Source organism: Melospiza georgiana, chromosome 1 (genome assembly GCF_028018845.1).
Source record: "Melospiza georgiana isolate bMelGeo1 chromosome 1, bMelGeo1.pri, whole genome shotgun sequence".
Lineage (NCBI taxonomy): Eukaryota > Metazoa > Chordata > Aves > Passeriformes > Passerellidae > Melospiza > Melospiza georgiana.
The window spans coordinates 90,875,676-90,903,105 of record NC_080430.1 but is presented as its reverse complement, the minus strand read 5'-3'; the positions used below and the strand labels follow the sequence as shown (position 1 = coordinate 90,903,105).

Below are 27,430 nucleotides of genomic sequence, written 5' to 3'. Positions count from 1 at the left end.
GGCGGGGGGCGGCCGCCGCCATCGCCATCGGCACTGTCACCATGCTGAGCCGCAGCTCCTTCACCAGCCTGGTGGTGGGCGTGTTCGCCGTGTACGTGGCGCACACCTGCTGGGTCATGTACGGCATCGTCTACACGCGGCCCTGCCCGGCGGCGGCGGCGGCGGGGGACGGCGCGGCCGGGGGATGCGTGTGGCCCTACTTGGCTCGGAGGCCCAAGCTTCAGGTGAGCGGGGCGGGCACGGCCCGAGGCCCTGGGCACACCGCCCTTGGCACCGCCCCTGCCCTCGGTCCCTGCCCTCTGTCCCTGTCGGTGCCCTCTGACCCCGCTTCCCTCCGGTCCCCGCTCCCTTCCGGGCAGCGCTGGGCCTTGCGGAGAGCTCCCTTGGCTGCTGCGCGGGCAGGACTCGGCTTCCTGTGGTTTTATTGATTTCGTATCTCTGCTGTCACACGCGTACTGGTTAGAGCAGCGTTGCGGAGGAAATGCTGGGCCTGTTTAGTCTGGAGAAGTCTTCATTAATTCATATAAATATGTCAGAGGATGGGTGCCAAGGGGATGGTGCCAGGCTGCTAAGTGGTGCCTGGCGACAGGATGAGGAGTAATGTCCGCAAACTAAACCACAAGAACTCCCACTTCAGTGTGAGAAAGAGCTTCGTTGTATTGAGGGTTGCAGAGCACCTGTCTGGGGACATTCCAAACCCATCTAAATGTGTTCCTGTGTTACCTGCTCTAGGTCACCCTGCCTTGGCAGGGGCATTGGACAGGGTGATCTCCAGAGGTCCTTTCCAGTCCTGACAGAGACCCTTTCCTTTATTGACAGGATCTCTGGTTCTCTGAAATGGATCCACTTCCTTCAACTTCCAGAACAGGCCATCCCATTAAAACGTATTTAATGGCTTTGTTTCTACCCCCAAAAGGAGCGGAAAGACTTTTTTTGAGTATACAATTTTCTTTCCCTGTGTGTACAACCTTCCTGCAACTGGGTGAATTAGTGAAGCTGAAAGACAGATCTGTACTGTAAACGTAGAGATGCATGAATTTATTTCCATACTCTTAATTTCTCTGTGCTGTGTTTTGCTTTCAGTTAAGTGTGTACACTACCACCCGGTCAAGCATTGGTGCAGAGAGTAATATAGATCTTGTGCTGAATGTGGAGGATTTTGATATTGAGTCCAAATTTGAAAGGTAAGGATCTGGACTTGTAGTATCCAAGGTATCAGAGTTCTTTGTTGAATTCTGAAGTGTGCATCCAACCTCGGAGTTACGTGGATGGAAGTGTGCATGAAGCCAAGGTAGATTTCACTACTGGTTAGCTTGGATCAGCGTGCTGTTCTCAGACGTGTAGGTACATGTTTTGTAGAAGTGTGCCTTGCTCATAATAGGAAAAATTAGTTTCCATTGAGAAAATCTAAAGACAAATGTACCTGGGAGTGCTTGAGACTTGCCTCTAATCACATAGGTAGGACAGTGGCTACATGTTTTGTTTTGTTCTTAATTGTTGTGGCTTCAGACCTGGAACAGGACTTCGACATCAAACCGTGTTCTCCTTTCATGTATTTGAGCAACATGCTCTTCCATAACTATTTCTCTGCTAAAAGTCACATAGGGAAACCTTATTTTCTGATAGTCTGGGGTTTGGGGATCTTCTGAAGCAATATTGGTGCCAAGACTGTGCCCTCAGAGAAACTTTTTAGTAGAACACTGCACTCTGCAAATGCTTCTGAACAATAAAAATGACTGGAACTGCTTGTTTCGTTCTTCAGATTTGCCGTCTCACTTTTGGTTTCTTTGTTTGTTTAAAATAATTGCCCAATTCTTGACTCTCTTATCGTAGTCTCCAAGGTTACTTCACTCTCTTCATTTTCTATGACTAAAGAACTCGTTGGTTAGAGTTTAGGTCATATTGAACCTCTTCTCTGACAGACCTTATAAGAATTGTTTTACTGACAGGGTCTGCTAAGCTATTGAAAGTATTCAGAGCAGAATAAGCTGAGCAAGACTACAGGAATAGAGGAGGCATTATGCAAGGGTGCAAGTAGGATGATTTCTTGGCTACTACAAGGGGAGTGACTTCATGGTTTGGGGCTCCAGTTTTAGAGTTCTCTGCTTGGCATGCCTTAGCTGAGAAGATATTTTATTAATGCAAAGTGCAAGGCAAAACTTTGTGATTTTCTTTTTAAACTTTGTATCATGTATACGATCTGTGATGCATCTTCAGCACAGGAAGGCTGGTTTTTTACAAGTGCTGTCATCATTTTGGCCCTGTGACCTATCAGTAGAGGAAAGCAACAAAAGAATTGATGATGCAGTCCTGTGTTATCTAGGGCAATAAAGCTGGGAGTGGACAAAGGTTAAAGTTAATATAATAGTAAATCTTTGGAAATGCATATATTGTGATATATTGTATAAAAAATTACCTCTCTGGCCATGGAACAGGTTAGCCAGAAGTAATTGTGTCTAGTAATAGCTAAATATTTCGGCATGTGCTTTGTCATCACATCATATATTTATTTTGTATTTTAGGACAGTGAATGTCTCTGTACCAAAGAAAACCCGAAATAATGGCACGTTATATGCATTCATATTTCTTCACCATGCTGGCATTTTGCCTTGGCATGATGGTAAGCAGGTGCATATAGTAAGCCCTCTGACCACGTACATGATCCCCAAACCAGAAGAGATTAATTTGCTCACTGGTGAATCAGCCACACAGGTAGGTGTGTGTTCCATCTATGGAAGAGCATCTGCAAAATAAGGAATTTATTTTATAGACATTTCTGTTGTTAGTATCTGCTGTGCTTGCATCTTTAAACTAAGGATGATAAAACAGAAAAAAAACATCAAAATCCTCTTCTTAATTATCTTGCTAATAGCAGACCACTCAGCAGAGCAGAGGCAGAGCTCTTTAAAATGCTAGCTAGTTATTTAAACACCATCCTAGTTAACAGTAATTGCTTCAAGGATTCATTACTTTTGGTAGAAACACTGTATTGCTCTGGAACAGCATGGTGCTGCTTTCTGTAGTGAATTGAATTCATTTGAAATAATATGCTTTGCTGTTGTAAAATAGCAGCATAAGATATGAGGACAGATAATGTTTGGTTGATCATCCTTTTGACTGTTTTGAAGTAACATCTGATTATTGTATAGTCGTGATTTCAAAGTGATTTCTTCTCACTAGTATCCACAATCCTAAGGTATGAAGGTTAATTAGATGAATATTCCTTCTTGATGAACAAGGCTGAACTTCAGTGAATGGACACTGAAGTTTTTCAGTAACAGATTGTGGTGGGCCTTAAAAATCCATTCTGTTGTATTTGAGCAAGAGACTTGATCTGGTCAAAATTAAGGTAAATTGTTTCTTAGCAGGCTTCTGGTTTATGATATAGTTAATGGCTCCCTGGATTCTGTGAGTTAGATTATTACCTTGTTCAAAATTGTGTTGGTTAGCAGTATGCATTTTTATTCTGTTTTTTTTTTTTAAGCAAATTGAAGCAGAAAAGCAGCCCAATGCCCTGGATGAACCAGTCTCTCACTGGAGGTCAAGACTCACCTTAAATGTCATGGTGGAAGATTTTGTGTTTGATGGATCATCGCTCCCTGCTGATGTTCACCGCTACATGAAAATGTAAGTCAATGACTTTGTTTTGTCAGATATGGTATTTATAAACTTATGTCACATTTCTTCAAAAACCCTTAACCTTCTGTAGTATTTTGTGTTTAAATGGGCACCTAGAGACAAGAGCAGATGCTCTTAATGCTTGCATTTTGTAGTGACAAATTGCTGCTAAGATACTATGTACTAGAAAGCCTTACTGCAGACACCTGGTTCCTGGACAGCTCAGAGCTTACAATACTTTTTCTGTGTGAAGCTACTGTAGTAAGGCAAAGCAGGGCTACAAAGACACAGGTAAAATGCTATAGCAGACCTCAAACCTATTTGTTGTCCTGTTGTCCTTCTGGCCTTCAGAGCAGTTGCCATCCCTTGATCCTTTCCAGTTTTCCTTCATGTGCAAGTTACTTGTACAAACTGGAAGTGCTGAAGTGGTACAGCTGATCTCCTAGGATACCTGTTTTCCTCCCTTTATGATTCACTTTATTTTGCTTTGACAGGGCATGTTCCTATGTTATGTCATTTTTCTCAAGAAAATTCTGACACACAGGGCTGGGATTTTAGGCCTCTGGGTGCAGGCAGTAGCTTCTGCTCACAGCTTGCTTCAGTCACTTCCAGTATCAAGCATATAAGTAATGCTCTGTAGGCTTGTGCTGCTGTATGCTGATGCCTTTCTCTACCAGTACCCTCTTAAATCCAGAAGTATTAACCAGCAGATCCCAGGGTTCTGGGGTAGCTTTCCAGCCAGAATAGGTAAAACCATAACAAGAAGGGGTTGTTGGACTGGTATTGATGGGTGAGGAAGCTTTTTCTGGTTGATTTGCATCAGTGCTGTTTAATTATGGCATTATACAGGAAAAGAGTTTTGATATGAAATAACCTGCTGCAATTTCAGTAACAATAGCTTTAATCATAGTTACTACATAGAAATCAAATCACTTCAGTTAAATAACCAAGCACTGTTTCTGAGCCTCAATTTAGTACTTTTCTGTGCTACTGTTGCACATTGTGTGTTTAGTATGTGTCTCTTAGCATGCATAGAGACTCTTCTTTTGTCAACAGTTCAAGTTCAACTTTCAGGCTTTAAGAATCTCCATGATGCTGCTCCATAGATTTTTACCAAGAACATCACAGTGTAGATACCTAACTGCCTTTCTAGTGAAAACTTGAAGAATTTGTCTCTGTTAGGGTATTGCGCTAAATAATTTTCTAAGACGCTGACATAGCAACTGCATGTAGGTCATAATTTACTAAATAACTTTACAGTAACCAATTTGATAGAGGGCTTGAAGGCTAGGAAGTGTTTATTGGATTCATGCAGATTGGTCAGGTGGTATAGCAATCCAAATGAGAGCTTCTGTAGATGGCAGAGAAGATTTCTGCTCCTTGTACAATCCCTGCAGTTGTGTCTGACCTTCTCAATTGTGCATCAGCCAACATCACATCCACGGTCCCGTGTGGGTGAGAGCATGAGACTGATGTCCTGCCAGGCACCAGTGAGGGGGGGAGATGGGGGAGGGGTGTCATGGTCACAGTAGGAGGGGGATGTTCGAAACAAAGGACACAAATATATGGCAGTAAACTTCAGCATGTTTCTCTTCTGCAGACTTTTAAATTTCCCTTGGTCATTCAAAAGCTTCAGCATCATCACAACCAATTTAATTTGTATTTTTATTTGCTTATTCTGTCTTTCTACAGAAGGGTGAAAACAAACAAAATTTTTCAGTACCTGTATCTTTCAATGAAAAATTGATTCTGGACTAGTGGCTAATTTCTTGCTGTGTGTTAAAAGAAAATGTGCTTGAAAAGATGGTGGGACATTTCTACATGGGTAGATTGGAAAGTGATGATTGAGTGCTAATTTGAATAAACATAGTTTTCTTTTTAGATCGCTATAGTTATAAAATCCATGTTTAAACATCCTAGGGTTCAGTTGGGGAAGACAGTGCATTACCTTCCAATATTATTTATTGATCAGCTAAGCAACAGAGTGAAAGATTTGATGGTGAGTAATAGAATACCTTTAATTACATTTAACAGTTTTAACAGTAATCTTCAATGTTGTTTTAAGATTTTCTCATAGGTTGTTTGATGTAATGAAGAAGTATAAATGCACAAAAGGACTCAATGATCATTTAATTTAATGTGACCTAATGTGTTAATTGCAGAAGCTGGATCTGGGTTTTGAGACTTCTCTGGCAGAAGTATCTGTCAGTCACTGTCTTCTATTCCACCAAAGATGTTTGGATTTCATTGCTTTTGCCTTTTGGGTGGATATGGAGGACATCACTGTAGCAGCAGTAGTGGCAGGACCAGTCTCTTCACTAGTTTGACTCCCTAATATGAAGGAGTTGTGTTAGCATCCCAGAGTAGATTCTCATACCTTCTAGGCATATTGACAATATCCATAGCTGATAGTGGAGCTACACTTGAGATAAGTCAGTAGCTATTCTCTTATCTCCTCAAAATTAAGAGTAAATTTCTTGTACTGCTGTCTATCATGTTAGACTAACTTGAGCACCTGAAAGTTTGGTGTCACAATACATCCAATGATTTTGTGCACTTAAATAAATCAGTACTTTGAAACTTAAGTAAAAGTTGGATGAGATTTCTGGAGATTACTAGTCCAATGCCTCTTCTTAGAGTAGGATCACTTGGAGTGAGTTTTTCAAGACCTTTTCCAGTTGAGGTTTGGTTATATCCAAGGATGGAGAGGCCACAGCCTGTACGGGCAACCTGCTTTAGTATTCAGTCACTCCAGCAGTAAAAAAAAAAATAAAAAAGAATATGGCAGTCCCATGTAGCTAAATCATGTTATCTTAGCCGCTCTTAGTTAAGCCTTACAGTTCTTTTCAGTTGCACTGACTGGAATTTGGTACTTGGAGTTACTGAGAACAGCAGTCTTGGGGAATGCCGCAAAACTTAAATTAGCACATCTGAATTAAGCATCTTCTAGTTGGAAGCCTTTGTATTTGTAAACTTCCCATAAACCTTTAAAATTGTCTCTCCAATTCATTACTTTAGCTCAGAGAAAGGGTTTTGTTACTTAGTGTTCAAGACAATCTTTACAAATTTGTGTCCCTTCCACCCCAGATTTGTACAGTAAAATAAACTCCTGAACATTTGTTACAAGTCTTGACAGCAGATTGTTTTGTCCAGTGTTTTTTTAGATATGTATTTGTGATTTCTGTATTAGTGGCCATTGTCCTTTGTTTAAAGTTTTATCACAGCTCATCTGGTCCAGTTCAGTACATTCATGTGAACTTTTAACTGGTCAAGTCATGTACCCTGTTTACAAATAAATTCAGCATTCCCATGTTACTAATGACATTCCTGCAGTTGTCATGCATGCCACAGTTAATACTGTTGTAACTCACTGCCTTAGAAAGTCATTAAAGATCCTGGGAAGTGCTGCAAAGACTATTCCATTAAAACCTGCAAACTTCCCTGTCAGCACTGCTTATGTGATGTCTCAGCAGTGATTGGCCAAAGTGCTCTCAAGCCCTGCAGAAAGAGTGGTTTTGTAGTAAACATTCTGTGAGAGACTAAGTAGTAAGTGAAGAGCAGGTATGAATAAGGAGAGAAGGTGTGGTACAGCTTTTGTGGAGCCAGGTTACTATTTGACTGTGAATAGGGGCACAGACAGTATCTGTTTTCTATGCCTGACCTAAAATCATGGAGCTGAAGATGTGTTTTTCCTGCTTGTGCTGGGCTGTGTAGATTCTTAACTAACTCTCCTTTTCATCAAGATGTGGGTCTTCTGTGGCGAGTACTGCAGTCTAGAGATTGTGTTCCTCATGTTCTTAACGTGCTTAAATGCCATGGGTCTGGGATTTTCCAGAATTTAATAAAGAGATAATTTTAAAATTCATACCACTGAATTTATTTGCAGTGTTTGCACACTGTTTTGTAGTATTGATTAAGTAGAGTGCTAGAAGTAATGATGCTCTGATGCCATACTGCAGGAGTAGGTGTATTGCAAGGATTTCTAGCTTTCAAAGGCTTAGCGACCATCACACTCACATTGAGGTTGTGAGGCACCACTTGTGGGTTTTAAGTTGTTTGTTAAGAAAGAATTCATTCTTCTAATCTTACCTTTATTTTAGTTTGCTTTTGGGGTTGGACAATTCCAATCTCTGTCTTCTGTTGCAATCCAGTTTCCTCCCTACAGTCCCCTTAATTCCTCCATAGTAATTCTTTGTCTGTGGAGAGTGCCACATTTGCCACATGCTGCTTACCCAGGCATTTGCAAAATTTTTGTTTCTTGTCCATCCTCCGCAGATAAAATTTCTTTTCCCTTTCAGCTGTAAATGTTAACACTGTCTTTGATAGACTGAGAAATTGAAATTAGACTCACTGAATTATGGGAATCCTTTGAAAAGGAGAAGCAGTGTGGAAGATGTTCATATGGTTGTTGGTAAATGGCTGTGGAATCTTGCCAGTGTTCTCTACAGTCAGCTGTAACCACACTTGATTTTTTGTTCCATTCAGTTCAGAGATCCCTGACACTGTTCTAGTTTCTCAAGCTTTTCTCTCTGCTGTATTCATAAAACTTTCTCAGCTTCCCTGCTTGTCCTTCATGTGCCTGCAGGTTCTGCCCCTGTCTGAAAAGCTTAGAGAGTCTTGGGAGAGTGGTGAAATTGAGATTTGTTTGTACTCACTGGAGGAAAGAGTGAATGGGAGAATGAATGTAGCCCTCAGTTCACATGTAAGTGATAGCTGGGGAGCCTAAAACCATGTTCTGTGTCACAGGAATCAGAAGCCCATTCACCTCAGTTAGGTGTCAGCTAACTAATTACTGTAGAAATTGATGCAGAGTAGAGCAGCAGGTCTGAGATGGGAATTATGATTGGGAGTAATTAGGAGCCTGGAGCAGCAGATCTTGAACTCTTGCAAATAGTGCCTGCCAATCTGTCATCCTGGGCTGTCTTTGGAAATGTAAAACAGACTGCCTGAACGTGTTCTGAGATATTTGCTGAGTATTCTAACATCTTAGAGGACAAGGGGGTTTTTGTGGTTTTTTTAAACCTGTTTGAGAGGTGGGGAAGGATAGCTGTCATGCAGAAGGAGCTGAGGCAATTTAAGACTTTTGTTTTTTCAGCTTAAGTAACATGTAGATGATACAGTAGGATTAGCAGAGATTTAATTTTTGGGGTGCAGTAAGAAAATTTTTGTGACACTCCAGATCCCAAAGTTATCTTACTTAGCTTTAGGTGTGGTGTTTTCATTAGTCTGAGCTAGTGGTATCATCTTGCTTCCCCACCCTTTCATATTCTCTCAAAATCAGCCTCAATGAAGTAAATTTCTGACTGTGGCCTTTGGGATACAATTTGCTTGTTGGGTTTTTTGGGGTTTTTGTATAATATTCTAGTTTAGGTAATCTTAGCATGTACATTCAGAGAAGAACTGTCAAAAGACTTATCTTAAGCACATGTTTTCCACTTTATGCTGCCATCTCAGAGGCATTTGTATACAGGAACAGTGAGGTTGCTATAGGAACTGGAATAGAACAAACTGCTAATTTAACATTTCTTGGAAGAAACACAAAGACTTCAAGCATGATATAGAAGTCTGAGATCTTATTCCCTTTTAAGGACAAACTGAGTTCATAAAATTGTGTGATTAAATTACAGTGTGATACAATCACTTTATTTTAAAAAAAATATTAATGGAAGTAATTGTTGCCATTTTTCTGCTTTTAAGATGAAACATGTCTTTTTGAAATGCAGGTTATAAATCGTTCAACAACAGAGCTACCTCTTACAGTGTCGTATGACAAAATATCTCTTGGAAAACTCCGATTTTGGATCCACATGCAGGATGCTGTGTACTCCCTTCAGCAATTTGGTATGCTTACCTTTCATGACTTTAGGCTAAGAAACCACAACTAACCCCTTAATTTGTTTCTTTTATGTACATAGATGATACTTTTTTTTTTTTGATAGCTGGTGAAGATGCTACAAATCTTGTGTTGATTCACCTTAAAGTTAAAAATAAAAATATATGTTGACATGTGATAGAGAACAGGAATACAGAGGTGAATTAACCATGTTTAAAATTAATTTTATTTGGATAGTACTCTGTAAAAGCATTGTAGGACATAGTCAAGAAGAGCATTTTCACCTTGGGTTATCCCTGTCATCCATGGAACAGAAAAGTTGGATCAGTGGTACATAGGCTTTGATATAAGGTATACACAGCTACTCACTGTAGCCGTATATCTGCAGTGAAATACAGGCAGGCCATACTAAGTAAAATCCAACTGCTTCTCCTTAGTTCAGGCCAATCTGTATTAAAGACAGTTATGTCTGCTAAACAATGTCTGCTAAACATAATTGTCGTGAAAGAGTCAAGTAATTGCTTGTTCAGAGTTTGTGGAGGGCAGTTGTCCACCATCAGCTCTTCATAATTTTTTGTGAGCCTCCTTAGAATCAAAATTTTCATATTCCATGCCTTGGTTGTTGTGTGATAGACACAGATATCAAGACCTCTCATCCCCAGTGTACCTCCTGTGCCTGGAAAAAAGGCCTGTGTAAGGTGCTGCTTGTTCCCCCTACAAATGTAGATAGTGAAACATGATGTTTGAAATTTTCCTATTGGAGTAATTTCTGGAGCAGTCAGATTAGTAGAAAAACTCCAAAATCACTTGAGAACGGCCATGTACTTGCTGTGATGGCAAAGTGAGTTGATGCACCATTGCCATAAATGCCATAAATGCAACATTGTGTATTTTCTGAGAGCTGTGGACTTCAATCACGTTGCATCTATGGCCATGTTTCTCACTGACTTTGTTGACCATTACTGTGTAGTCCTTTTCTTATTGTTCAGCTTTTGATGTGAAGCTCACTCTTCCTGTGTATCAAACCAAAGTTCAGAGGCCGATTTGTAAAACCTTTTTTTTTTACTCTCTGCTCAGGCCAAAATGATTTAATGTGTCTTCCCATTTGTCTGTCAGGTGGTCAGCTTAGGTTGTAATTACACAAGATGTTAAAGGCACATTACAAAACACATCGTAATTACATAAGTCAAAGGCTTGTAACTGGTGAGGTTTGGGTTTGGGCAAGACAAATAACTTGCCAAAATACAGGTAGATTAGGATTTTACCTATAAAGCTTCCATCATGTTTTGGATTTATGATTCTTTAACAACACTTGTGCAGGTGACATAAGATTCCTTTCACACTGGACTTGAGCATAACAGCAGTGAACTGTCAGGTACTTCTTGCACAATGACTTGTTCTTTTTTGTAGGGTTTTCAGAAAAGGATGCAGATGAAGTAAAAGGAATTTTTGTTGATACTAACTTGTACTTTCTGGCTTTGACATTCTTCGTAGCAGCGTTCCATGTAAGTGGTTTTAGTTTTTAGGCAGTACATAATATTGGGGGAAAAAAAAACGGGGGAGGTGTGTCTGACTTTCAGGTGTTCCATTTATTAAGAATTATTCTTGAAATTAGTAATTTCAGTAGAGCAGTGGAAGCATTATCTGGTACAAAAGTCAGCTATATTTCCAATACAGAGTTAATATAAAAACCTTAAATAAGGCAGAAATTTGAGATAATTATACAGAAATTAACAGTCTTGACTGAAATATAAAGCATTACCATCATTATCACTTTTTTTTCATTGTAGTTGAACCAAAGACCCTAGAATTAATATGCCTGTCAACACTGGTTTAAATTTTGTTGACTTCTCACAAGGTTTATCACTGCAGTAGCATAGCTGGGGCACCTGTATTAGGGTTTGAGTCTCTGACTTCTAGTCCATGCAGAAATTTAGATCAGATGATATTTTCTGAAATTGCTTCCAGAAATGTTCCTGTAAAGTGTGGAGTGCTCGTGATTATTTTTTTGTTTTTGTTTGTCCCTTTTTTTAGCACTGGCTTAAATCTGAACCTTGATGAACAACTTTTAATGAACAACTTTTTTTAGACACTGGGAATATTTTTGTAATCTACAGTTATACTCAACACACTTCCCATATTCTGGGAGAGATAAGAACTTGCCTGGAATGTTATGTTTCTTTATACTTACATTGCACACAGTTAACTTGTTTGGAAAGCCTTAGACTTCCATGGCATATTAATTTAATTTTTCCACTCTGATCATCAGATTGCAAGGTATCTGTAGACTAGGACAAATTTTTCTGATACTTCTTTCTTTTGTGTATCATTTTCCCAAATAATAAAAAACCCCCCAAAAAAACAGAAAAAAACCCCAAACAACAACCCTCTTCCACAAACAAACAAACCCCACAAAAACAACTGAAAATTTCCTCATTAAAATCTACTGACCCAAGAATTTCTGGAATCTGTGTTTGATTTTTTTTAGACACTGAAGTCTTAAAGGAAATACCAAAAACTATACTGAGTGAAAATACTGAAGAAAATAAAAAAGCTTCCTACAAATAAATTGAATTCTAAAATGTCCTGGAAGTTTAGGTCAACGTAGTGACAAGATACAGAGGAAACCTGGCTTGCTGTATTGTAGGATTTTTTTTCTTAAACTTTTGATATTAACCAAATGTAAATTGACTATCCAATACTGAGCATTTTTAGTTTAATTTACCATGCTTTTCTCTGTGATGTGTGGTTCCACAGGGTCCTTGTTCTTCACCCTCAATGATGAATTTCCCTGTATTGGCTTGCTTTACAGGACACTAATCTGGGCAGCATTGCAATGGTAGTGTTTGAAATTCATCCTGCCATTTTGCATTGCTTTTAGATCCTGGGCTTCTACTTTTCTTTTGAGGTTTTATTTGTGAGTCTTAATTTTTGAAGCTTCTAAAATGGTTTTTTTTTAATACCATGTTGAATGCATTGTTAGCATTTTCAGTCTCTCACTAGTGTATATCTCAAATGAGCAAATGAGTATGTTTCTTCCTATTTGCAGCTTCTCTTTGATTTCCTTGCATTTAAAAATGACATCAGTTTCTGGAAGAAAAAGAGGAGCATGATTGGGATGTCTACAAAAGCAGGTATGGACTAGAATGAAAAGTGTTGTCTATGTGCTGTCTTTTATGGTGTGTGTTTTCAGTCTTGCTCTAAGTTAACGCTTTGTAGGTTTATAGAAATAGCCAAATGAGATGGTTTGTGTACAAAAAGATGGCTAACAGGCTACAGAGATGTAACTGTTAGTTACATCTAACTTTGTTCTAACTTTGTTAGTTCTGTGCTCAGGTATCACTTGAGTTTAAGCACTTGTGTCACTACTGAGGTTTAACTGTCTTGGAGTTGGGAATTAGATTAATAGTGAGTCAGTTACCATGATTTCCTTGCTGAAGGAACAGAGAAGTACTTTGAGAAAAGAATGAAGAGCAGAAAAAGTTCTGTGGGTGCAGAGAATGTGCTTTCATGAGTAATGCTGTTCTGCAAGTCCCTTGTGTTCCTTGTAGATAACTGCAGGTTCCAAAATATTTGTGGGTGGAAAGTGCTGTATTGTAATGCTCTTGCTTGATTTGGGCTTTGATGTAAACAGGAGCAATGGAGGCTCCTGGGGTAGGGGGAGGGGGAGAGTATGGGAGGGTTGACTTGATTTGTTTATAGGAAAGATGAGAGAAACACAGTGATCTGACATCCTGCCAAGCCTTCCTAGAAACAGATTAATTGCTTTTTTTCCAGTCTTGATTATGAAGCAAAATTGTAAACCTGGAGTCACTTGACCTCTGAGACTATTCCTAATTCTATCATACTTACAGATAGATTAAAACATGTAAGGAATATCAGTACCTGGGGGAAGGGCATTCTAATTTATGATGAACAACATGCTTTATCATGTGGATAATCCATCTATCATTTTTATGAGTGCATTTGTTTTTTTAAAGCAGTTGTACTGCTGTTGGCATGTGTATGCCAAAATGTTTATAAAAATTCAAAACCGTCCATGGAATTTCAGAAATAAGAGTCAGTTGCCAGATTTGAGTCTCAGTAAAATCAAATTCAAAAGACTTTAACATTTACAAACAATACATGAGTCTCAAATACTGACATTATGTTCTCTCACAGCCTTTCAGCTTCCAGGAGACAAACATCATGAATGTAGCTCCTAATTGTACTCACATATTGCTGAATTGCTTCAGTACAGAAATCTTCATTAAATGTACCAATTCTCTTTCATCTCCTGTGATAAGGATTGCATAAAATGTTCTTGTTCCCTATTTGCCCAGAGATCATTGGCTGTTTCTAGGACTACTAGATATATCAAGATGTACACAGAAGAAATTCATACCTAATTTGTGTAAGACAGAATTGTACCAAATAGACCATCAGTCTTCTGTCATCTCAGCTGTTCATTTAAATATTAATAAGCCTTCCATTTTCATGTTTTCTGTCTAGTGCTTTGGCGGTGCTTTAGTACTGTGGTAATATTTCTTTTCCTTTTGGATGAACAAACAAGTTTATTGGTACTGATCCCAGCAGGCATTGGTGCAGTGATTGAGGTGAGTTCTTAAAGCTGTAGCACCAGATACCAGTATTTGCAGCAACATCCATAGTTTACAGTAGAAAAATAATGCTAAACCAGTTACTGGAAAATTCTGCTGTAGCTTGTGTGTCCTTAGCTTTCAGTGGCAGAAGAGATGGTGTCCCTTGATCAAATAACTAAACTGGAAGTATCTGTTTTTTCTGGGATGGGCCAGCTGATATTGCAAAAACCAAACACAGTGATGCTGAGGTTCCACTTATCACATCACCCAATAGCCCTCACTCCTGGCCAAGCAAGTTTACCCATGTCAACAAGCCTGCATGGAAGCACTGTCACAGAGCAGGCTGTGTGCCCACACACAGTGCCAGGACTGAGGTGACTGGGGAAGGAGGACAAGGAGGAGAGTGCTGCCTGTGTGCATGATTCCAAAAGTCTGCATCTAGTCAGTGGGTTGCAGGTAGCACAGCTGTCTCAAGATGACAGCACTCTCAGTGACAGTACATCTCAGAGGAATTTGTCTGCTAGGAAGAGCTTTTTCACAGCTTGGATTTAACTCCTGTTTCTCATGCAGTGCTAATAGTGACATTGATTCTGTAAGAAATTATTTTCTCACTTGTACCAAAGATAACAGTAAAGGATTGTCGTTACACGATTCCCTTTTTTTTTTTGTCTGGAATATATGGTGGGTAAGAAGAGAATATTGGTGTGTCTAAAGTTAAGCAAATTAACCTTGTCCACAAAAATCTTCAGGGAGTGCAGCTCTCCTGGGGACCTGCATTGCCTAAGTTGTCAAATCCGTATAGCAGTGTGGGTACATGAGTAAATTTTCAGGTGAACTGAAACTTCAGGTTTACGTTAGGGTCAGGCTGTTACGGCTGTACTGTAAGTAACCAAATAATTCAGCAGATTCACTGAATTTTGCTTGTAGTTCATTACTGAAATGTAATGACTGTATAAGTGCCAGCTTAATTCCTGTTAGGAGTTCTGAGGCACTTTGATCAAAGGCACATAAAAACTTGCTTGGCAAATGACTACTGGAATTTTCTAAATGCCTGACCTGGGGTTCATCTTGGTGCTAACCCCACTTAGGCACTACCATTCAGATATCCTGGAATGCCTACATTACTTCACTTAAATTACATCATCTGATAAAGAGACTTAATAGTGCAGGCTCACAACGTTGTACTTGTTTGATTACATGGCATTTGGTTTGTGTAGACACAGGCAGTGTGTGCAATCAGGATACTACTGCTTTATGCAGTGGGTGATGAAAATAGGTAATCTGGAATCCTTCATAAGATGTTCCTTTGTATAATAATCTTTTATGTGCGTTTTTTGGTTTTGCTAATCACAGCTCTGGAAGGTGAAGAAGGCCTTGAAAATGACAATCAGGTGGCAAGGTTTGAGACCCAAATTTCAGGTATAGTATACATTGCTCTGTTAATGATTATACTCTTGAGTCATCCATCTGTTTCCAGGTTACCATGCAACTTGACTTCTAGTGAAATGAAGAATTTTTTTTAATTATAAAAAATCTCTCTATGAATGGCTTAATCCAATAGCAGGATGAGCATTTGCAAACCTATTTCTTTCTTTGAGTTCTTTAGAAGAAGCAGCTATTTGTATGTATTTGTGGTGCAAGAAATTTCAGAACTTTTGTCAGTTCTGCTTAATTTTATAGGTGGGCTGTGCTGCTGCCACTGTGTTGGAAAGGCACTCTTAAGTGACATCATGTTTTGAAATAAGAAACTGGCTTTTTCATGAACCTGTAGTGTGACTTTTCCATTGTGGAACTAACAGAAGATGTGGAATGTTCTGGGGGACAGTACACTCTTAGATGATTCTTTTGAGTAAAATGAAGTGCTGAGATTGCAGAACATGCAGTGGCAAAGTGCAGTCTGCACTGAAAGTTTATCTTGCTGTTAGAAGAAACAATTGTCTAATATTCAGTGTTTCTGCACAAGAAGTGCTGGGGGTTTGTGCTGCTTAAAGTCTGTGTCTGGAGTGACTGGTGGCTCTGCTTGTTCCTATGTCAAGGAACTGTGTTGAAGCAGGCAGAATTTCTGGACATGTGGAGGTAATCCATAACAATGATAATCCATGACCTCTTCATGGTTATGGCTTTTCATAAATGCTTCCTGTATCTGACATATTTCTAGCTACTTGACTTTGCTCTTCCCTTGTGAATTCTGCTGTTTCAATGGCATTTCTCTAAGCAAAGAAGTCCTGGAAGTTTGGTTTAAAATATGAGGCTAAAAGTTAATCTTTTTGCCTACGCTAAATTTAGTATGCTGCACAGGACTAATATATGACTCTCCTATACAGAAGCTTTTAAAAGCTTTGTTACCTGCTTAATGTAGAGAGTTGGAGAGCAAATGCTTTCCCCAGTGTTCTGATGTGATTATGATTTTCATATGTGTTGCAGTTTGGTGCATACAATGACTCTGAAAAGAAAACCGAGGAATATGATGCTCAGGTAAGAGGGAATCCTATGACTTGTGATCTACAAAGTCTGTATATGTCACCTGTTGATTGACATGTTTTGCTTTTTTTTTCTACAAGTGTATTTTCCACATCTTCACAGTTGTCAAGTGGATCATCACTGTGTAGATGATAAGGTAGTGAAGATTCGTTCTGATAATTTATGAAAGGAAACTATGAAATAGTTCTTTTGGTTGTTGAATCTGGTTGAGACATTGCTCTGAGAAGCATTACCACTCAAAAATTTGAAAGCTGATATATGTACTTGTTATTTTTACTGAAAGTAAGTTCACATGGTTCCTGTTTTTTGAAAGGAATTGAGCATAAGTGACAACATTGATGTTAAGTAGGAAGCTACTTGTAGAGACTGATCTTTGCACTGTCTCTTGGTGCCAGCACTCTGAGGTGATTGTTTGTCTGAGTTGGGCTTTGGAATTTTCACCACCACCACTAGAAGTGGAATCATAGTAGAAATTATAGCAGGCATTTGGGAATAGGAAAATATTTTCAGGAAAAAGTTATGTGGCTGTCTTCTTTTCATGGCTATTTAATGCCATGAAAAATTTGTCCATATGTAATGTGAACTAACAAACTATTTTTCTTATCCATTAGGCTATGAAATACTTGTCATATTTGCTCTATCCACTGTGTATTGGAGGTGCAGGTTACTCCTTGCTGAATGTCAAATACAAAAGGTACTGTAATTCTGTAAAGGATCTTACAAGGAATTGAAACATTCCCCATTTTTTCTATATGGTTATTGAAATCAGTTTTTAGTTTGATGCATAGGCCAGGAACTAGAAACTTCCTTGTCCTATCTAAAGTTGAAGAATATAGATGTTTTTTTAACATCCTGTAAGCAACAGGCTGTTGTATTTCACAGGTTACCTGATAATTACTTTAGCACAGAATTCAATAGCTTGCATACATGTCAATCAGAAGAGGAGGAAGAAAGCTGCCATTCATGTTCAGAGGGCCAGTTGGTGATAGGAGACATGAAAGGAATTCAGTGGTTGAACCTGTCCAATAGCAAAAAGAAGCAAAAACCTTCACAAAATTAGTTGGTTTGAACAAGAGGCTTCTTTGTTCCTAGATATGATAGCTATGATGGCAAGCAGGCAAAAGCATTTTTTAGAAAGGGCTCTTTATTCCTTTAGAGCCATGAACTTCCTGCAGCATAGTAATACTTCAGCAAGAGCTGGACACTCAATATTTCATGAACAAATTAAACCCTTGTCACCTTTCACTTAAAATAGCTGGTTGATTTTTTTGTTGGAGAGATGCAAGCAAGTGTGTAGCAATGAGACTTTGTTGTAGGAGAATCCTGCAAACACAAGCATGGTGAGGCCATGTAGGCATTTTTTAATAGTCCTTAGGCCCAGATGGGATGGGAGAAAACAAGCAGTAGTAGTTTTTCCTATTGTTATTTTAAGCTGTTGCTGCATACATGAGCTGTAACACTCATACTAGAAACTGGGGCAATTTCTGGGCTATTAGAAAAGCATATTTTTCAAAAGGTTCTTGTCATAGTAAGCAGCTAACCAATATGCAGCATTTTAAAATTCTGCTTTTCTGACAAAATTCTTGAATTTGTTTAGTATTTCAAAATACTGTATTTCAAATATTTCATGAGCTGCAGCTTCAGGAAGTGAAGGCAATTCATATTATAGAAGTCTTGCCATTGTTAAATCAGTAAGGAAATGTGCCAGAACAAATAATTCTAGCAGTGGATTATCCTTTAATCTTGGAGGCATTTTCTGATTCATTCTTTAAATACTTGTGGATTACTGAAATGCTGCTACAACTGTAATGTTGCCATTAATGTGACAGTAACACAGCAGTGCAAGTTTAATTTTAAATTATGTAACCAGAGTGTGACAGTTATTAGCTGTTCTCAGAATTGCAAGCAGGAGTATGGGATTCTGTCATTGTCTGTAGCTCTACCATTATTTTGTTAGGATTGTGCTCCATTGAACATCTGGGAAGGTTATTAGATGTAAGGAGGGAAAAACCTAGATTCCTTGTATTTACTTTTTTTTTTTTAATACCTACTGTTATGGTTTGCACTGAATGGTACTTGTTAAGGCCTTACTGTGCCATATTAAGTGACTCTTTAATATTTAGAACACAGTGTTATCTTGGCAGGCCTTAATACAGTCAGGTTTCAGTGAACAATATTACACACACAGTGCACATATCTCATGTCAGTTATCTAATTATCAACACAGATGTCTTAAAATGGTGTGTAAAAGTATAAAACCAGTTGATAAATCTGTCAAATCTTCTTGTATGGACTGATAAGTATCATTTGCTTAAACTGCCTTCTCTGGAGTCCCTCCAGAGAAGGAAGATGTGAGGTATTTAGTTCTTGTGATGGAGAAATTTATAACACAGCTATTTCTTGGAGTAGTCATGTGGTGTACAGTGATGTATAGGATGTGGCTAAAGAGAAATATAACTGTACTCTCTTTATTTGTAGCTGGTACTCCTGGTTGATTAACAGTTTTGTCAATGGTGAGTCCCTTCTGTTCTCTTTTCTATACATATCTTTTTAGATGAAGGCCAGGACTCAAAAGTAGAACATTAACTGCTGTCATTTGGATCAGTGTAATACAGATAAACAACTTATTACTAAATTATCACAGTGAGTGAAAAAGGGAGAAGAATCAACCCAAAGTGAACAAAAGAATTAGATGCATCTCTGTTCTTCAGGGGGAAAAAATGAGTAAAATTACTAATTATGGAAGTACAGTCGTGTGATTAACATCTGTGCATTTGTTTGTTTTCCATATTTCATCTTCAGGAGTGTATGCTTTTGGATTCCTGTTTATGCTGCCCCAACTATTTGTAAACTACAAGGTAAGATTGAAAAGTGATGAAAGTCTACTTTTCTAGTCTCTTCTTCCAGACTTGATTACAATTTGATACTTTTTATTTCTAGATGAAATCTGTTGCACACTTACCATGGAAGGCTTTCACATACAAAGTAAGTAAAGCTCTAATTTAAAGTTGTGTGCAGTCATTTTGAAAATTATTTTCTGTAAGAAAAAGCCTAATAATAAATAGCTTAAGGATGGCTGTACTTTTTTTGTTTTAAGAACTAAACTTGTTTGCAACCATCCTTAAAATAAAAAACCACACCGATTTTCGTTTTTCATAATGACTTCCATATGATGAGAATACTTGCATCCTAGTTTTTATGATAATACTGCTTTTTGTACTGTCAGCTATCTTGCATGAGTGCAGATGTTGCTCCTGCAGATAAATGTATCAGTCTCAGTTAAATGCATTATTTTAAGAAGGTGTCAATGCATCACTGACAAGGAATAGTTGCCAAGAAACAGTTAGGAACGCTAAAAGACCTTATTTTGGCAGGTTCCAGGAGCTACCAGAGGCTGAAGTAATGTACACACTGTTCTGTGCCAGGGTGGTAATTGTGAGCTTCTGGGCAGATGTGAGGGGGATTGTTCCATGGGGGAGGAGCGGCTGCACTGTGGGGTCCCCCCTGCCTGGACTGCCCTGGTAAGGCAGGGCCGTGCTGCAGCCAAGCTCAGTAGCAGACCTTGGAGGGGAAGGTGAGCTTCTTTAAAACCAAAATCAGCTCACTAACCCTTTGATAGCTGCATACACACAAGCACCCACTCATGTGTCCAAGTGGTTTGTATAGTACTTAGACACCAAGATGATGGACACAAGTATCCCAGTCAGCTCTCACATGCACAGATATGGATAACAAGGGACACCCACTGCCGAGTTCCCACATCCGCTATGTTCTCCTTCATTTAGCAACTCCATGCTAGTTTTGTTCTTGTACCCCTAAAGAGGTGATAGTGTTTTGGCTATCATTTCCCACCAATCCCGATCATTAGAGTTTTTGTACTGTGCTTTGTTTTGCTGATCTTTGTGTCCTGAGAAACCCTGGCTGGATGTGCTGGGATCATCAAGGCCCTGATGCCATCACCATGTACCCTTTTTACTTGTGCATCCACTCATAAATGCTTTCATTTTTCTTGTGCTGATACATTACAATTGTCCAGAACATCTGTACTTTAAAAGGAGCAGTGTTAAAAACTGCTCAAGAAATGGAGTCCAATTCTGAACAGAAGATATGGGACAAAAGAACTAAAACATACACACCTAAAGAGACTACAAAGGCTTTTCCATTTCTATGAGCCTATAGCAATTGTCCAACTTTCTAGTGCCTTCTGTTTTTAAGGAAACAGGGTGCATCTAGGAAAACAGATTGAAATGTAGCTGGTAGCAGAATAGCAACTAAGCAGTGTTTGATGTGGAAATAGAGACAAAAATAACAATAAACACAGGATTTCAGGCATATACTAGGCAAATCAGCGTGTTTCTTAAGAGGAGGGAGCAAAAGGTATATTACTGAAATAATTTCACAATTTTACTTCACCAAAGAAAATAACTGAGCAGAGACATCAGCAGTTAAATAAACAACAGAGGGAGGTTATTCAAGCAAATTACCTTTAAATCAGTACAACCTTGCCTTTTCTTACAGAGCATTTATAGTTTGTGTTTAGATGCCATAGGCTATCCACAACAAAGGCTTGTGTGTGTGGAGAAAGAAGTCTATTTTTGTTTTCAGTTATGTTTCATTTAGACATTTGCTTGCTCTCTTCTTCACTTAAAGTGGAAAGAAGAGTCTGAGAGTTCACCTGTGACCATTGTTTTAGAGAGCTTTGTTGTCTTTTTTCCTTAATTTGAACTCTGACTTTCCAGTTTCTGTGGGTTTTGTTTCATTGTTAATAAAGAGTACCTTCAAGTAAGGTGATCTCAAAAGAAAATTATCCAGTCCAAACACTATTGAATGGATTGCCTTGGTGCATTCACTTGCAGTGCCTTGTGAAGACTGCCTGTGTGCCTGAAGGATGGAGCATTTAGCTTTTTCTTCCCATTATTATTGTAGGATCACTCACTTGGGTGTTGACTTGGAAAGCCTGTCTTTTCCAGCTTGCCAAGGTTTTTATTTTTGTTCCGTGACAAACCTTTGCACAGACTTGAGAAATGCCAGCCATATTCCTCATTCACTTCAGACTGATGGATTTGTTTTGACCTGACAGAAAGAGCTCTCCTGTTGTAACTAATCTCTAACTGGAGAGAGAACTCTCTCCTGTCCAACATTTTCTGCTGGTATTTTCTTCTATCATATAAACATTGGTTCATTTTGTAGAGTGAATTTTGTGCTTACATCACTTGCGCCCTTCTTATGGTATAGATTAGCATACAGCTTGCTGAACTGAAAGGAGCCATGTTACTGACTCAGTTTGTTAACCTAACAGTGAACATTCTTTGCTGGGTTCTTTTCCTGATGTTTTCAGTGAGTTGAAACAGTTTATTGAACATGAGTACTAGAGCTGGTGCACAGTAAGAGTTGTACACCCTTCCTGTAGCCAAGAGCCAGATCCAGAGGAGTTGCCTTTTGGTTAAATTACTTTTCATTATTGCTGCAGAAATAGAGCCTGTAGTACACCTAGTTGACTGGAATTGGTGTAGAAAATTACCCATCCGTTATTCAAGACATGGTTACTTCCAGGAAAGCACTGAAAATATTTTAAAGTCTTTCCAAGGCTATTAAGTTAATCTTCTTAAAAGCAATATATTAACAAATTTTTACACAAATTTCTACAGAAAACGAAAGTGAAGTGACATTTTGTACATCTTGTCATTTGAGTAATGGATGAACCAAAGTCTGGGGGTTTTTCCAGTTCCTTTTGAAGTTTTCTCTGAAATTGAGTATGTGTTTTTTCCCCTCCCATGACAATACTCTCACTTACCTGAAACAGTCCTACTTCCTTTTTGCTTGTAACTTCTGGTCTGTAGTAGACAGTATGTCTTCATTAAAAGAAGGCATTTTAAAGTTTGCATTAATTAGTTTTGCAGCATAACTTTTAAGTGTTGTTATAAATATGGAAACTAAATTATATATTAACTAATTATTTATGAACTTTCTAGTTGTGATAATGACATTCTGTATTTGAACCAGCTCATGCTAGATAATCATTATTTTAGAATCTGTTTAAGTGTCCAATATGATGGTGTTCACAGGGGTCTTAGGATGAGGGAAGAGATGAGAACGTTGACTTCATGTTTCAGAAGGCGTGATTTATTATTTTATTATAAATATGGAGGAAGTCTGTGTTCCCACAGAAAAATATAGGAAGCTTCTAACTTTGTATAACTGATGACTTCCTTTCTTCACAGCCAACTGAAGTATACTTTTCTTTTATTTGTAGGCATTCAACACCTTTATCGATGATATATTTGCTTTTATCATCACTATGCCAACATCTCATAGGCTGGCATGCTTTAGAGATGATGTTGTGTTCCTGGTCTATCTCTACCAAAGATGGTATGACTTCCTTTAATATTTGTTACAGTTTTTACAGTGCTATAGATGGTTGCATTAAGAGGGTTGCTTTTGTTGCTGTAAAGAGCTGTAGATTGGGCTGGACTTGGAGCAGAAGCTTTACACTCTAATAGTGTCTAGTATAGTATGGGCTGGATCATGTTAGTTATGTATATGCCTAGTAAAGGGAATGGTGAGCAGGGCACCCTGTAAAGGAGATCTCAATACAAATAAGAGGAGCTAAACCATTTTCCCATAACTGACAATAATCCTGGACATGACTCAGAGTAATAAAAAGATTCCTCTTCTCACAGTACTCAGAATTTTTGTCAGTTACCCCTTTTCCCTCCCCACAACATCCTTCTTTTCACTGAATTTGGAAGTCGGAAATCCTCCCACCCCCAAAAAAAAAAAAAAAAAGAAAAACCAAGCAAAGCCTACAAAAAAACCCCCACAAAAACAAAACAGAAAAAAACCTACAAATCAAATGTGAGACATAAATACCTGAAGTTGGGGAAAGGAGAAAAATTTCTAAGTTTGTATTCGCCTTAGCAGTTTTGGGCTTCCAACCCTTGCTGAGGGCCACATCTCCATATGTTCAATGTCTGAGGCATGTTCTCCAAGGTGCTCTGCAGGGCAGGAGTGAAGGGTGTTGTGTGATGGGGGACTGCCCTGCTCTGCCTTTCTGTTTACCTGGTTTGCAAAAACAAGTTATCAGGTTCTCTTGGAAGTTGAGTACCTGTTGAGTTTGAGATTGTTTGAGTAACTAAAATCAGGTAGGGAAGAAAGCTATATGTACTACTTACGAAATATTGTTCATAGTGAAGTTACAGAAAGTGTATTTTTGTTTCCAAGAATAAGCATTTTTGTTTATTGTTATTTTTGTAGAAATTAAGTGGTCAGCAGCTTCTGATAGGGGCTGGGCACTGGTTTCAAGCTTGAGAGGTGTCCTGGATTGCTTGAGAAAAGACTCCAGCCAAGCTTTAAGGGAGCTAGTACATCTCTTAAGAGGTTCTGTTATGAGACAGCTGGTTGAGTCATATTGTGAAAAAGCTGATATGTCTGTACAAATGTTTAAAGATGTTGGGGTTTGCCACAAATGGGAATAGAGAATATGATGACAAAGAAATTAACTTTTAAAATTAAGCACCATAGAACTACTTAATTCCTTCAGATAGGAGGCTATAATGTAACTAAAGATTTGGGTTTTTTCTGGCAGGCTTTATCCTGTGGATAAGAGCAGAGTAAATGAGTATGGAGAATCTTATGAAGAAAAGTTAAAAAAAAAAAGCTCATAGAGAATAACTAAGAACTGAAGAAAATTCTGACCCCTGGACTGTTCCTTGCTTTGTGTATTACCTGGTCTTAAGGAAGGAAAAACTTATTTAATAAGAGTATTTTTAAAGCTTAAGACAGAACTACATGGACAATACATCTTCTATATTGCCAAAATCTAGTTTTGATATCCTCCTCTTTCAAGACCCTCTTCATCCTCACAAGGTCTACAGTCTGCCAGATGACATGATATAAACTTCCTGCATTTCAGCTTCTCTTCAGTGAAAACCTAAGCATCCTGACCATTGTAATTAAGATCCAAATCTGTGTTTTTAAGACAACTCATGAACTGAAACTGTGGTGCCTGTGCCACTAGGCTATGAAAACTGAAAAAACAAGACACTGTGCTACAGCAGAATCAAGGATTATTGCCAAACTGAGGGCTGTCAAAAATAAAAGGTATAATATTGGATTATATTCTACTTACAAATCATTCTCATTTGATAATGGAGATAATGGAAATTGTAGAAATTGTGAATTCCTAGCTAAAAAGATGTATTGTTGGAAATATAGGATAAGGTAGGTGGCATTGTTAAACTTCAAATTCTGCCATGTTCTTGGCCTACAATATGGCAGAGGGTTTCAGTTTTCTTAAAGTGAATGAAGGTGTGAAAAAACTGTAACATTATTTCTTTTAATATGTATGCAAGTTTATAGAAATCCTTCTGCATTGTTGACAAACCTGATTTCTTGGCATTGTAGGTATTCATGTAATGCAAATCATTGTTATGTGCTGGGAAGGTCTCTTAATGCTTCTTAAATTCTTCATCATTTGGTACCACAGTGGCCTACTAGACCAATTCTGTCATGTTTCAAAGGGAATAATTCCTCAGTCTTTTCCTCTCTCCCTCCCTGCCCATCCTATTTTTTAGATGAAACACACATCATTCACATAGAATTATTTTGCTCAAGTACAGGTTCAACAAACTACATGATGCAGAGAAAAAAAAATAACCTGGTGAAGAACAATTCATACCTTTCAATTTAAAATCTGTATTCCATGGGAATGAAATTCATTAAGAGTGGTATTTTGATCTGTTTCTTTCAAGTTTATAGAAAATAATCAGGTTGAATTATTATACCAAAATACAAACTCCACAGCTATATCTAGAAACCACTTCCAAAAATGGTTAGGAACATTTTTTGAATCTCCAAAAATTTTTAAAAGCAAGTTTCTTAGTAACAGTAAAGAAAATAGAGTGCATTCCTTTCAACAGCAAAAAAAAAAAACTTTAAAAAATCCAAAAGGCAGAATTCTAGTTTCCAATTCTAGTTTTGCTTTGGTCAGTAAGTTTGCAAATAAACCATAATGATTCTTAAGTTTATTAAATTGCATGCTGTTTGTGCAAGGCTGTTTAACTTCAATTTGTCATGAATTGAAAATATTCATACAGGTCGGCTCTTGTGGGCTGTAAACACTTGGTGAAATGGATTTTATCCAGTACTGGTTCTGCAAAAGTCTGAATGTATAAATATTTGGGTCCAAAAGATAAAGAAGTTTGCCTGACTACTGTGTTTTGCTACAGACTACAGCGTTTCCTGTACTGAAATCCTCCTTACACACTGTTGGCAATGGAAAGGACTCTTGAAGTGAATATTTATCTCCTGTTAATGTTAAAGTCTCTTTATGCTGTTAATTGTAACTACAGATTATTGACTTTAGCATTAAACACACCCAAGTAAGTCTATGCAAAACTGGGACTGCATTTGCTGTATCTTGTACCTGTTTTGAATTTATTTGGAGTGAGCTCTTTACTGTTAAGCAAACTAATATTTCACATTAAGATAAATGTGTGTGAAAAGTTTTCCTGATGTAAAGAATGCATATAGCACATTCCCTTTTTGTGCCATTTCAAAACAACCAAATCATTGGTTCTTCTAGAGTAGCTTCTCAAAGTCCAGAATACTGTATTTGGGTATTTCTGATGTTTCCTGGCTCATTTTTGTACACAGAAAGATTTCTCTTGCACCTTTACATACTGTGAGTTTCCTGGTCTTCTGTCTTGCATTTCTTGACACTGACCTCAAGATATTCTATACAGTAGTCATAAAGCATATAAAATTATAACGTATTAAGTCTTTAAGATGAGCAAGGCTTTCCTGTTCAAGTTATTGTTTTATGCATTCCATTTCCAAATAAAAGACTTGGCATACAGGATAAAGAGTTACCTTTTTGTTACTGAAAAGAAAGGTGGTAAAAAAACTGTAAGTAGTAGCTTTGGAGAAACTAAATTATATATTAACTACTTATATATAAACTTTCTAGTTGTGGTAATGACACATCAGCTAAAAATGTGGTTCTGTATTTGAACCAGCTCATGCTGGATAATCAGTATTTTAGAATCTGTTTAAGTGTCCAATGTGATGGTGTTCACAGGGATCTTAGGATGAGGGAAGAGACAAGAATGTTGACTCCATGTTTCAGAAGGCTTGATTTATTATTTTATTATATATATTATATTAAAAACTATACTAAAAGAATAGAAGTAAGGATTTCATCAGAAGGCTAGCTAAGAATAGAAAAAGAAATGATAACAAAGGCTTGTGACTGACCGAGACAGTCTGAGCCAGCTGACTGTGATTGGCCATTAATTAGAAACAACCACATGAGACCAATCACAGATCCACCTGTTGCATTCCACAGCAGCAGGTAACCATTGTTTACATTTTGTTCCTGAGGCCTCCCAGCTTCTCAGGAGAATAAATCCTAAGGAAAGGATTTTTCAGAAAATATCATGGCTACAGTCCAAGAGTAACTTAAAAACTTCCTCTCTTCTAATGGGATTTACTGTTGTAAGCAACTAGGTGACCATCTCACATTCTCATCTTCATTAGGCTTGTAATGGGTTTGAAAATTATAAGATTACTGTGATTTGGGGTTGGGGCTGTTTTAGAATTAATTCAGAAAACCATCATATGCTTCTGGAAGATGCTGTTGCCCAGGATTTAGCACTGCAGTCCTGATTCTCCAAGGACATAAGTGGCAAAAGGCAGCTGGCTGGACTCTGTGGGTGCAGATGGCCCATGGTGCAGTGCCTCCGAGCTCCATTCCTGCACAGCTCTTCACTTCCATACCCTGCTACTTCCTGCTCATCATTTCCTGCTGCTCTTCTCCAGGAGGTGACCTTCCACCCTTTGGACTTGTTCCCCAGGAGCCACAGGACAAATGGATTTACAAAACAGCAGCAGCACAGGCAGGTTTTTCTTACCAGCAGAG

At 38.3% G+C, this 27,430-nt stretch overlaps 1 protein-coding gene across 1 annotated transcript; it reads left to right on the top strand.

The window, feature by feature from the left end:
• On the top strand, nt 1-26,375 carry CLPTM1L (CLPTM1 like). Its single transcript, XM_058028378.1, has 17 exons — nt 1-224; nt 1,084-1,184; nt 2,523-2,712; nt 3,485-3,627; nt 5,539-5,617; nt 9,342-9,459; nt 10,862-10,956; nt 12,501-12,585; nt 13,943-14,046; nt 15,385-15,450; nt 16,456-16,506; nt 17,124-17,206; nt 18,991-19,025; nt 19,315-19,370; nt 19,453-19,497; nt 22,766-22,881; nt 24,098-26,375. The coding sequence occupies exons 1-17, from the start codon at nt 42-44 to the stop codon at nt 24,174-24,176; spliced, it is 1,629 nt and encodes a 542-aa protein (XP_057884361.1). The 5' UTR covers nt 1-41; the 3' UTR covers nt 24,177-26,375.
• Nucleotides 26,376-27,430: the final 1,055 nt, after the last annotated feature.